At 36.1% G+C, this 13,036-nt stretch overlaps 1 protein-coding gene across 1 annotated transcript; it reads left to right on the forward strand.

Annotated features, from left to right (window-relative positions):
* Window positions 1-1,190: 1,190 nt before the first annotated feature.
* On the forward strand, window positions 1,191-12,722 carry LOC148017111 (mitochondrial import inner membrane translocase subunit TIM22-3-like). Its single transcript, XM_087662700.1, has 5 exons — window positions 1,191-1,439; window positions 11,772-11,836; window positions 11,922-11,994; window positions 12,179-12,232; window positions 12,321-12,722. Exons 1-5 carry the CDS (start codon window positions 1,268-1,270, stop codon window positions 12,566-12,568), a joined length of 612 nt encoding a protein of 203 aa, XP_087518826.1. The 5' UTR covers window positions 1,191-1,267; the 3' UTR covers window positions 12,569-12,722.
* Window positions 12,723-13,036: the final 314 nt, after the last annotated feature.

A 13,036-nucleotide genomic window follows, 5' to 3' on the forward strand; every position in this document is an offset into this window, starting at 1 on the left:
TCCACTTGCTTCCCTTCATAGCTTTAGTTTTCTATTTACCTAAGGGCACATTAGTAGGCAACACATTCAAGTAGTTTCCTTAATTAACTCGTTAGTCACATGTTCCTTTATGTAATTTATGCACTAACACGAAAATAGTTCGGGCAAATTTCTTGAAAAGTAAACTCTATATTAAAATTTCAACTGAGATACAAATTCCATCCATAGGATGATTTACGCAATCCGTATGGATGCATGTTATTATCCTCTAAGTTTTCGACCTTGCACTAGTAAGAGGACCTCGAGAATCCATCTCGAGTCACATAGACCGTTTGAGTAGGACCTGGAGGCAAAGGATTTACAGTGAGAGTCCCCATGGCATCCAAGTGTCTTCCTACGTTCAAACTAATCCACAGACAGACCTCTCGTGATAGGTTTGGTCCATATTCCCGTCATGATTATTTAGAACCCCCTTGGATAGGGTTGACAGCCAGCTGGCGGTGGTTTGGGGCACCCCTCCAGGAATTTAACCTGATTCATTTTACTAGTTTCTTTTGAGAGCTTGGGTCAAACAATCCTTTCACAGTAAGTGCTCCTAAAATTACAAGCATAAACAATAATGGGGGCAAGTGCTCAGAACATCTATTAAGGTGGAGTTTCTTTTTGAACGCTGAGCATTCAACCTTCGGATCTTTCTTGCCTTGGTGTCAACTGCAATGGCCCTCTGTGGGGTTAGGGAATACCCTTGTTCCGTCCCTCATTCTTATGCGATAAGAACAATAATTTATGCACTTGGTGTTGCATCCAATTAGCAACACCCATGAGTTTCCGATTGGTAAATTTTTCCTAGGTTCTATAGCTCATGGGTTGGATTTTCGACAGGATCTCGGATAATCCAATCTAAGATCCTCAAGGACCGTTTGAGGGTAGCTCCATCCTCTTGAGATTCAATTACGAATTTTCAATCTCGCTCCAGCTTCCATTAAGAGTTTCTTTCCTCTAAGGTTCCAGGATCGAAATCCTTTGTTTCGAGGATTTTGAATGGTTGATTAGTTAGAAAAGATTGGAGGAGCAAGGTGAATTCTTTCCTAAAATGAATAGCATGTAAAATGCAATCGTTTGGTAAGTCTCCGGAGAGCAATCCGTCGCTACCCAGCTCACTCACCTAAGAAGTTTAAGTGAGCGGGTCCCCCTTTCAGATTACAATGTGGCGCCTTCATACCTAAAAGAAAAAAATCGAGCTAAATTGCTTGATCAAAACCTGAGACAACAATAGAGAAGCTTCGCTATGGAAGCTTATCCTTCGCCCGATTCTTCGTCGTCCGACGACGCCCCGGACACCGCGCCCCCTCCTCCTTCTGCGGCACTGCCTGGCGATGGCAGTGGCCCGCTCTTCTGCCTCACCACCGGACTTCGCGATGGCTTGGCCGGAGGTGTCATGGGGTCTGTTTTTGGATTTGGTATGCCCCTTTCTTTCCTTTACATATCATGCTGCATGCTTTATGCCTTAAGAAGCACAAGTTTCTTGTGTTGTCCAAGTGCCATTTATCGTCCGTCTGGTTGTGCTGGTTTTTGGATTCCTTCAAACAAAGACAAGGGCTTCTGAGGCCATTTCTATGTTTTTATTCGAGAGGTTGAACATCATTTTTGGCTCAATGCATGTGCAGCATTACAAGTATTTCTGACTGTAATGCATGTGTAGCATTACAAGTATTTCTGACTGTAGTCTGCATGTTACGGTCCTTGGAATCTGTTCAAGCCAAGAAAACAATTATTAAGGCCAACATCTTGTCACAAGTGGTGCAGCAATGGGAGCATAAATAACATACTGAAATAAACTGCTGAAACACAAGACAACAGAAAGAAAGAAAGAATGAATACAAATACAAATGAGAACTCAGATATATTCACGAGAAATGGAATCCATATCGAACACGAGACAACAGCATAAAACAGTGAGTCACTGGTTGGATGGGCACCTTGGCACCGTCTCCTCTCTCCTGAAGAATCCACGTGGGATGGCTGAAGTACACACACAGGAGGAGGAGCCCCAACAATATATAGGCATAAAATGGGGGGAGCAATAAATGCAGCCGGCCAACATTAAATTCTCCCCAGCCCTAAAAAGGGCGCCAGAAAACGCGAGATAAATACCCTAGAAAATACTACATAAAATGCTAAATGAAATGCCACAACCTTTGCCGTATAGACTCACACATGAGCTAACTAATTTGCTAACACATCTATGTTAAAAACTTGTTGAATCATGTCAGAGGATCTCACCCGCAGCATTGACCTGCTATAGACACACTTGACTTAATACTATGTTTGGCTTATTGTATGTGCAATATTATAAGTAAAATAACACTTGTCGTTCAATCTAAGATTAAAGATGTCTGTATAGCATTTTAGATGCTAAAAGCTTAGTATGAGTATAACATGTTTTTACTATATTGCAAGTTCAACATGACCCTACTGTATTGTGAGCTATTAATTTGAGTTCACTTGAGGCCATACTAGTTAAGATGAGTACTTGAGCACTGTTTTATAAAATAAACAGTCCCTTTCACATGTGCAACTGTCTCGAATTTCTTAGTGAGATGTCCAAGACATAGCATAGGTTGCGTTGACAAACCATACCATGCAGAAGATTCATTGGTACACCCTATATTCTAAGTCCTTATTGTAGAATCACAAGTGGAAATTAACATTCAAGAAAGTTAATCCCCCCATCCTTTTAGGAATAGTCATATGCTGTCACGAAATCCACACCTGGCCCAAATGATTTTCTTTCTTTTTCCACAACATGACATGGATAGGTTGAACTAGCTCTGAAAGAGACTTACTAGTCCAAGGAAGTAATGGCAAAAAAAACGAGACCATACTGATCATGATGCATTGAGCAACTTTAAGTCTCACATAAAGAGGTCAGCCTTGAGATTTTCAATATATAAACTGATCATGTATACGAGATGACAACCAATCAAGCAAGGCATGAGGAGCTACATTTACACCAATAGGATAACCCAAGTATCGAGTAATATCTCCTTTAGAAATCACAACTGCTTGCCAACCCAAAGCTTGCAAATCACTCTTTGTATAAGAAATCAGTGTAGATTTTTGCAATTTATAATTTATATTGATGCCTGAAGTTGCAATTGATAAAGCATAATGAATACAACACCTAGATTTTGAAAATTTTTGATGTTTGAGAGGATAAGCTCGAATATCATTCTTGGCTCCTACATTTCTCACTTGCTTTTGATGATTGGGCTCATGCCGCAAAGTGTTATGTAGCTTGTGATTGTGTTGGGTATAGCAATATTGACTAGGAGCTCCAAATATTCTCCATTTCAAAGGGGAATGGCTTGAAAGTTAAGTTAGTTGAGACTCGAGTATGGATCACTTGTCATATTTGTTACTACTCGTCTTTTAAATCTAGAAGACGATTGAGGTACTTTATTTCTCAACAAGTTGCCATCTAACTACTTTAGTTTTATGCGATAAATTGTCTCATTTCGTTGTGTGTTCTCTTTTTGTGACTTTGAGTGCTAGCTATTGTGATTTATACGCCTATATGATCGAGTAGAATAGCCCTAAAACATTGTTTCAATTACTTATTAATACAACACACGAGATGGGTTGTATTGGGTAAAAAAGGCTCTATAAATGGGGATTAGCGTGTGACCATCCCCTTATCTTGATTTCCCAACCCTAATCTTTTTCGAACCCTAACCCGAACTTATTCTACAAAAGGTGCTATCCACTTTCATTTACTATTTTTCAATCAATCTTCATTCTCTCTTGCACATCTCTTGATGCCTATTATTGGTGGTCTCTTCACCTTCCTACTATTGTAGCAACATTAGTGATTGCTGTTTACTTGCTCTTTGTGCCATCTATAGCAACTTGTCCTCTCGAATTGCTATCTGGTGCCATCATATCCAACTTGTCATCATCATTTGCAGTAGATCACCACCTTCAGATTGTTGTTTCAACGATGCTTTCATTGCCTTGGCATGCTCATCATTTGTTCTATTCTACACTGCCATCGCCATTATTAATCACCTTTTGATTGTTGGTTGTTACTTGGCATTTCATTTACAACATGGTGACACTATTAAGGCATGTCGATTTATCTTAAAGCTCCAAAGGACACCCAAAAGTTAAGTAGGATATCTTATTAGTTGGATTCATCTCCAAACATTTGATTGCTATTCTATGTTAGTTGTTTTGAGAGAATGACCACGGCAAGGTGAATATCATGATAGTGAAGAGTAAGCTTATTATGTCCTCCCTTAAGAGATGAATAATGAGACTTAGGTACCTTTAAAAATACCCATTTTTCCTCTCCAAAATCCACATGTCTTTGTTTATCATCCGCATAGGATTTCATAGTCTCGTGTCTTTTTAATATTTTTCTTGCATTGCTTCATTAAGGTCTCCATCTTTTCTAACTCTTCTTGAGTAAAAGGATTTACTTCATTGCGAAATAATGCTAAAGGTACTTGAACCTTGTAACCATATAATGCCTCAAATGGTGACATGCCTACACTTGTGTGATAAGTATTATTATAATAAAACTTCACAAGATGAATCTAATGATCCCATGCATTTTGTGTATCATAACAAAAGTGTCTCAAATAGATCTCTAGTTATCTATTGACCCTTTCAGTTTGTCCATTTGTCTGCGAATGATAGGCAGTGCTTGGAGTTAACTGGGTTTTCATGGAAGTAAAGAGGCTTTTTCAATTATTCCTCATGAATTTTGTTTCCTTGTCAGAGACAATCTTTATAGGTAACCCATGTAGCTTGAAAATTTCCCCCATGAATTGATTTGTCACTTGCTTGGCTGCATACTAGACTTTGGTAGGTAAGAAGTGGGCTGATTTGGTAAGATGATCAACCACGACAAAAATACTATTCCAACCTTGCTTAGTGGTAGGAAGTCTCGTAATAAAATCTATGCTTATGTGAGTCTATTTACCATGTGGAATGGGTAATGGTTGAAGCAGACCATTAGGCAACAAATTGAAGTCTTTATTTTGCTGGCATGGTAAGCACCACCTTACATGATCCTTGATATCTTTCCATCTTATCAAAGGTCTTAAACAATCTAGTATGTCATGCCAAAGGAGAAGAATGCATCTCTTATAATATGCATTGCTTAAATGATGTTTGAGGAGCCAAGTATATTTTTTCTTTGAACCAAAGAAGTCCATTTTGCCACTTGAAATTCGAAAATTTAGATTCATTGCTTTGCCGTAAAATTTTATTATATTGGTAGTGTGCTCATCCAACAAATATTGTTTCTGAATATCTTGGATTCAATCTTTGTGTAGGGTGGAAATAGTAGAAATGAAACATGCTTACATTCTAAATAATGCATTTGTCACTTCACTTTCTTTGCTTGCCATATATGAAATCTCAAAGTCATAGCCTTGTAACCATATTCTTTGTTTAGGAGAAAGATTAGGTTGTAAAAGAAAATACTTCAGTACTCAGTGGTCACTCTTAACTTTAAAATGGCTGCCATAAATGTAGTGATGTCACTTCTTAATGGCACGAAGAATGACTACTATTTTCTGTTCATAGATATGGAGTTTTCTTTCCTTATTATTCAGCTTCTTGCTTTTATAAGCAATAACACCATGATCTTGACATAAAATAATTCCAATACCATGGCCACTAGTATTATCAAATATGGTAAATTTCTTGGAAAAGTCCGGGCACACTAAAATAGATACCGAAATAAGAAAACTTTTCAGCTCATTGAAGCTTGTCATGGCTATATTATCCTAAAAGGAAGTTTTTGTCTTCAATCTATTAGGGAGAGGAGCTACTACATGGATATAAATCTTGATAAATCTCCAATAAAATAATCTAAATATTCTATCTCATTGGCCATAAAAGTACAATTACTTTCCTTTGCAAAAAGCTCAGGTCTTCATCATGATTTGATGGTATCTTGATCTCAAGTTAATCTTGGTGAACATCTTTACATTATTGAGTTCATCCAATAGATTATCCATGTGGGGGATTGGGCATCTGTTTTTTATGGTGCTTTTGTTAAGGTCTCTATAATCAATGCACATCTTGAAGGAGTTATCTTTATTTTAACAACTAATATGAGAGAAGCAAAATATGACCGACTAGGGTGCATAAACCTCATTTCCAATAAGTTTTTAACTCATTTCTTCACTTCTTATTTCTCATGCTTTGACAACTTATAGGATGGTTTGTTGATAGGTTTAGTGTCAAGTGCCAATTCAATAGGATGATCCACTTTTCGTTTAGGAGGCAATGGTGTAGGAGATAAAATATTTTGTTAAATTCTTTTGTAAAGTATAAACTTTACATAGACATGGATCACACTCCTTGGGTAAAAAAGATTGTTGATTTTCATTCACCTTCAAAAGGAGAAGTGTGAAAATGCAAGACATAGCATTGATTTTCTTCTTCATATTCTTGCTAATTTATTTCATTTGTTTCCTCTCTATGCCATCAAGTGTTACTTGCTGCCCATTCTAAGTAAACTCCATAAATATCCGATTGAGATCTAAAGAAAATTTGCCAAGTTGTTTGAGCCAATTGCATCCAATAAGGATGTCAATAGGATTCATATCTAGGACAGTCAAGTCCATCATAATGGTAGAAGACTGAGATAACTCAATGGGAGTTTGTAGGTATATCTCCTTACTCAACACGTGAGCTCCATTTGCAACTTGTACCTTTAGTAGAGAGTCTATTTTTTAAGGCAATAACTTCAACTCATGTAATGATTTAGCATTGACAAAGGTATGGGTACTGTCTATATTAATGAGAATATGAGCCACCTTAGAATTAATAGTGCCTTTGAGCAGTTGAAGTGTATTATCTCCTTTGTAACCCATCCAAGCATCTTGCGATATGGAACATAACATGGGTGAACATAAAATAGTCGAAAAATCATTCATCTATAATTCACCAGAGTCAAATGAACCACCTGGATGAAATGAAAATCTATTAACTGGCTCTAATTTTTCTTGAGTTACTCGAACATCATAGTTATATGTCTGATTACAAGTAGGAATTGTCTCTACTTGTGATCGACTTTTCTCATGTGTCTCACCTTCATTAGAGTCTTCCATGATTACCATGTTAAACTGCATTGTTGGCTTTGTATTTTTGTTTATGATTAGGTGATCATTTCTTGCCACACTTTAAATATAGTCATTTTAGCTTATCATTGGAAAAAGACCCGTTGTTGATATTATTAGGTAATTGTTCAGTTCCACCTTCAACTCTCTTGAAATTTCCTTTTAATTTAGCATCATACTTAAAGTTGTTGCATTGTTTAGAAGTGTATATTGTAGGATAAGTAAGAATCTTATTAAAAGTATTTCGAATCTTGTTTTTTAAATCTATAGTCCTCTCTTTTTTGGTTGAGTTGTTGTACCATTCTTATCGGTTGATTTGAATGGTAAGTCACTCTTGTTTTGGCTTGAAAAAAGCTCAATTCTCTTTTATACTTTTGATTATAGTATTTAGCATATTGTATGGTTGCATGAACATTTGTAGGCTTTGCTACCCTAACTTTTGTCAAAAGGCTTGGATTAAGAGAAAAAATGTATTCATTTAATTTTGCTAAGTCGGATATACCTTCTACATATATGGAAAGATTTAAAAATTGGTTGAAATATTCTCTAGTTGTAGAGCTTCTTTGCCTTTAATCGTGCCATATTCTTTTTAGTATCTTTTTTTAAAACAATTTCATTGATTGAGGTATTTTAATCTTCTCCTTGTATTCTTTGCCATAGTGATAATGCTATTTATTATTGTTGGAAAAACCAAATGAATTGTTGTTTATGAGAGTAATTGCTAATTATTTGTTGTCCATGATTATTGTTGAAAGAATGTTTTTCTTGTTATCAAATGAACGATGACCAAAGAAAATATTCTCATGTAGCTGATGACTTTGGTTGGGTTGTCCATGTGGCATTATGTCATCAAACTCTTCATCATGTTAAAATTTGTCAATTCTCCTTGGTTTATCATGAACGTGTTGATCTTGATCATTTCTTGCATTAGGTTATTGAGTATTTTGGATATGAAATTATTTGTAGAAGGAATCATATCTATGTATGTCATCACCTCTATTAGCATATTGAATTTTTTTTTTGCTGTCCATGATTCTTTGAGAAATTATAATTGAATTTTTCTCTATTCCATGACTTGGAAGGGAGTTAAATAGTTTTTGACTCTTGGAGGACCTTTATACTTATAAGTTGAATTTACATATTGATTGATTGCTTTAAACTTTGTATTGATATTTAGGAGTAGCATGCCATTTTTATTGGAATGTTGATTACTTTGCTATTTGTTGCCCAAGTTACCGAGTATTGTAATCATTTGATCAAACTTTGCATTGTCATTTGGAAGTAGCATGTCATTGTTATTAGAATATTGATTACTTTGCTATTTGTTGCTTAAGTCACTTAGTATTTTGGAGATAAAACTATTTGTAGAAGAGATCACATTCATGTATGCTATCATTTCTATTAGCATGTTGATTTTTTTTTTTGTTCTCTATGATTTTTAGAGAAATTATAATTAGATCTTCTTCTATTCTATGAATATCATAACTTTTGATCTACATGTTCGTTTGTCAAACTTTTTGGCTAAAATTAAAGCTAACTTTGTCCTTTTCAAATGGAGCATAAGAAACCCCTGTTAGAATCAGTATATCTATTTATGTAATCATCTCTTTGAGATTGTCGAAGATGAAACAACCTGTATATACTTGTAAAAGCACTATTTAAGCTATATTTGTCAAATATGACCATAGATTATGATGACATACTTGTGATTATAGACCTTGCAAGTATCGTTCAACCATCTATGTATGACTTGTGAATTTGTAAATCCTTGTAAGTTTTTATCCTCTTTGTTTTGTTTTATCTTGTTTTGGTACCAATAATCCTTGAATTTTTCTCACTTTTACCCAAGTGGTTTTCTATAATCCACTATTTGCGGTGAGGGATAAAATGTAGAACGAGGTATATAAATGGACTATAATACTCTAGGTGTGCAAAATTCCTTTCGGACCAAGTTGTGTATTTCTATAAAGTCCTATATAGTGAGAGAGAGTCACATCTCTTTTCTCTTGCTATCTTGCATCACTTCGATAGGTTTCCTCGGTTGGTATATTTAAGCTATATTTTGTTAAATATGACTAGAGATTATCATGATATATTTGTGGTTACAGAAAATCAACGTGTATACCTTGCAAGTATCGTCCAACCATCTATGTATGACTTGTGAATTTATAAATCCTTGCAAATTTTTATGCTCGTTGTTCTGTTTTATTTTGTTTTGGTACCAGTGATCCTTGAAAAATTTTCACTTTTATCTAAGTGGTTTTCTATATTCCACCACTTGTGGTGAGGGATAAAATTGTAAACAAGGTACATAAATCGGCTCTAAAACTCTGGAAGGTGTGCGAAGTTCCTTTTGGGCCAGGTTGTGTACCTCTACGGAGTCTTACGTAATGAAAGAAAATCACATTTCTTTTTTCTTGCTATCTTGTATGCCTTCGATATTTTTTCTCGGTCGGTATATATAGATGATAATGCTAATGTTTTAAAAATTAAGGATAATCAGACATTAGCTAATACATAGATAAAAAATTGCTTTAAATTTCAGATGTCAATGTTCTTGAATTTATGAATCAATTGTGAAAAGTATTGATGGAAAGACATGTATTGGTTATTTAGTATGATGTGTTGGATCTTAACTGCGTAGAATCAGGGTCACTTGTGATGTTTCAAGAGAGAGGTATGCCATGATAATGAAAAATGAACTTATGAACTTAATGATTCAATTAAACTTATCAAAGATTTTAAATTAAAATAAACTTTAATTTTGGTATCCCTAGCTCTTGGTATGGTGACCATTGCATTGACAATGAAAAATTTGATATTGGAGCATGTGGACAAGGGTGCGGTCCATGTGGTACATAGCCAAGGCTAAAGGAATAAGATGCAACGTGAAACTTTTATTAAATTGAAAGTTTGTATCTTAAAATTGAGTTACATTGAAAGTTTCACCAAATAAGCAGCTCACTTAGGATACTTAAGTTATTAAGTAGGCCCTGAGCTAAAGTTTTAACCAGTGAGCGGCTCACTTACGATTAATGACTAAGTCATCAATCAACTCTTAATAAAGAACGTGATATAATTAAAAGACAATTGATTACTCATTTGGAAATCCTATCTTGGTTATTTGCGATTGCTTCTCTTTCGTTTGGGAGATCCAAGTTTAGAGATAGCCATTCTTTTATTTTTTGCAGCAGAAATTGCAAATCAACCATGGAACGAGCTTACAATATAGATGGAGTGTGAAGAGCAGTTAAATTTTCTTCTCTTAGCATGGGGATTTCATTGGGTAGTCTCGTAACTTCATATATAGCAAGGTACGTTGCTTTTTTTGAGCTAAATATTAAAAAAAAAGATTATGATAGCACTATGGATTGACATTCTTTCTTCTTCTTTGAGATCTCAGGCCTAGTATACTATTTGGGCAATTTTGTTGCAAAGAAAGTGACATTCTCACAGTTTCATTGTAAGAATCTCTCCCCAGTTGGTGAGAGAAACAGTGTGGGACTGCATGGGAACTATGCACGAGAGATATCTCAACAAATGCTCGGTGAAATTGGGTTGTCATTTTTAGGGTTTGGCAAGCGGAAGTGTTCGTTTGCAGCTTTGAACACTTACAGTTGGTTGGAGGCTAGCAATGAAGGTGCCAAGGCCATTGTACACCCGTGGATTAGTTATGTCGCGAGAAATTGGTGAAATATATCCATTTGTAATCAATTTCAAGCATATTTTAATAATCTAAAGAAATACCGATAGGGACGCTAAATGTGTGGTGCAAGAGCACTCTAGCTCCAGTTGTGTGTGGAGTTTCTTGTTGAATTTATTGTTAAGTTGAATTAAGTGTTTGCTAAAATGTGCTTTAGTGCCCTTTGGGCTTCCAAAGGTTGGTTTTAGCCTAGGAATCGAATTCTAGTTGCTAAAATTAAGGAATTTCAAAGAGATTCAAGAGACCAGTTAGCCCATATCAAATTTGAGGCTTAATTTGTGTCTTAAGGGGTAGGGTGAAGGCCAATCCCCAAGCAAACCAAGGGGCAAATTGGTTTGAAGGTTTGCCGGTCAGTTTTGACAGCAAGAGGTACTTGGATTAGCGGAGGAGATCAAAGGATTTTAGTTATACTCTATCCATTTGCAATAAGAGCTAAAGAAATATCGCGAGGGGCGCTAGTTTTGGGGCCAATTGGCTATCCATTGTCCAAGATTTAAGTGATAAAGTGTGCATTTTCAGTTGATGTGAATTTTATACTTGCTCCAATTGTTGATTAATCAGGTCATTATGATTCTCTCTGAGGAGGAAAGCTGGTTTCAGACGATCTTCCTGCCATGTAATGGAGTCAAATATCAAGCAGCTTTTCGTCTCACAATTCAGTTTCTCTTGGTTGTAATTTCTATCAATAGAAAAGTTAAACACAGAGATTGGATATGGGGTCCCCTCTAACCTGATGTATTGAGCTGCTGTATCTGTTGTTTCTTTGATCTAGAAATGTATTTAGTTTTGTTTTGCAGTTTGATATCTAAACAAGGTTATTGAGGATAAGCTTGACCATCTTAGTGTATTAGTTTTGTTCTGCATTTTGATATTTAGAAGTGAGGCTTCTACAGAATAAGCTTGACCATCTTGATTTTATCTTTGTGGCATCTGAATATTCCATATCACAGGCCAAGGATTATGGAAGAGGCAAGGTTTTAAAGGGTCTCTGAAGGAGGCTGGCTCATCTGCAAAGGTTGGTGCTAAAATGAGCTCTTTTTCAACATTGATTATTCAAAGAGCCCTTCTTCTTTACTTGAGTTGTATTTTGTTGCCCTCAGATGTTCGCTCTTCTCTCTGGTGTACATACACTGGTCTCATGTTGCTTGAGAAAAGTTAGAGGAAAACAGGATGGTGAGAAAACATCTCTCTTATTGTTATCTCAAGAATAAGTTCTATGTCCTTAGTTTGGTGTTATAAGAGTTTCATGGGTTTTGGTATATGGTCTGTTTTTCTTGACTAGAGGCCAGTGGGTCTTTTTTATTCTTGCTGTTATAAGCAGCCACCTTTTTTGTTAATGTTGCTATTGCTTTGCCAGCCTTGAATGCAGGCATTGCTGGTTGTGCAACTGGCCTTGCTCTGAGTACTCCAGGTTGGACCAATTTGGTGTGGTTATGTACCTCTTGCATAGCTCTCTTTTTATATGTCTTAATTTAAAGGGAAAATTTTTCATGAAACAGGGTCCCCAGATGCTATGCTTCGTAGCTGTGTAACATTCGCTGCTTTTTCTTATATTATGGAAAGGTTTAACAAACCTGCAATAGCATGCACCCTCCAAGGTATTGCATCTACAGAAGGAAACAAAAGGCAGGTGGAGGAGAGGTTTTCACTTCATGTCCTTCCTCCATTTGTTCTACCACCCATGTTTGTACAAACTCTCGAGTTCACAAACCAACAGAAAGCTCTGTACAGAAGTCTCAAACTTTAGCTGTTACCTTCTTCTACAGTGTTTATGGCCAATTTTTATAACAACCAGGGAGGCCAGAGTTTTGCTTTATGGATCTTACTACTACTTACAAATGATTTGGAGATATGCTTCTTGTTTTTGTGGATTTTTCTGAATATCATCATCTGATTTTGTATGAATGGTCATCTGATTGATGATGAGTACGGAGGGTTTGGCAGTAGTTCAGAAATAAGAAGGATCAAATTTGCTTTCAGTCACAAAGCCCTGTGTGAGCGTGTGCATGTGTTTGTCTTTTGGGGTGGGGTTTTTTTTTTTCGGGGGGCAGGGGGTATGTGTGTGTATGGGAGTGAGAGATTCTAGTGCTGTCTGCCATTGTGCATGTGTAATTTTTGTGAAGTGTTTGAAAACATGGTGCAACTATTCCTAAAGGCAAGGATATAGATGTTCTCTGGTGCTGGTCTCCCATATGTTTACTTTCATTTGGATATC

The sequence above is a fragment of the Lygodium microphyllum genome, chromosome 22 (assembly GCF_053477565.2).
Source record: "Lygodium microphyllum isolate KBCC chromosome 22, Lygodium_microphyllum_v1.1.10, whole genome shotgun sequence".
In the NCBI taxonomy this organism is placed as follows: domain Eukaryota; kingdom Viridiplantae; phylum Streptophyta; class Polypodiopsida; order Schizaeales; family Lygodiaceae; genus Lygodium; species Lygodium microphyllum.

Excerpts from the sequence above, each read along its gene's own strand:
- LOC148017111 (XM_087662700.1), top strand. The coding sequence starts at position 1,268 with ATGGAAGCTTATCCTTCGCCCGATTCTTCGTCGTCCGACGACGCCCCG. Across the intron at positions 11,995-12,178 it reads AGTTAGAGGAAAACAGGATG|CCTTGAATGCAGGCATTGCT; the intron begins GTGAGAAAACAT and ends TTGCTTTGCCAG. Across the intron at positions 12,233-12,320 it reads CCTTGCTCTGAGTACTCCAG|GGTCCCCAGATGCTATGCTT; the intron begins GTTGGACCAATT and ends TTCATGAAACAG.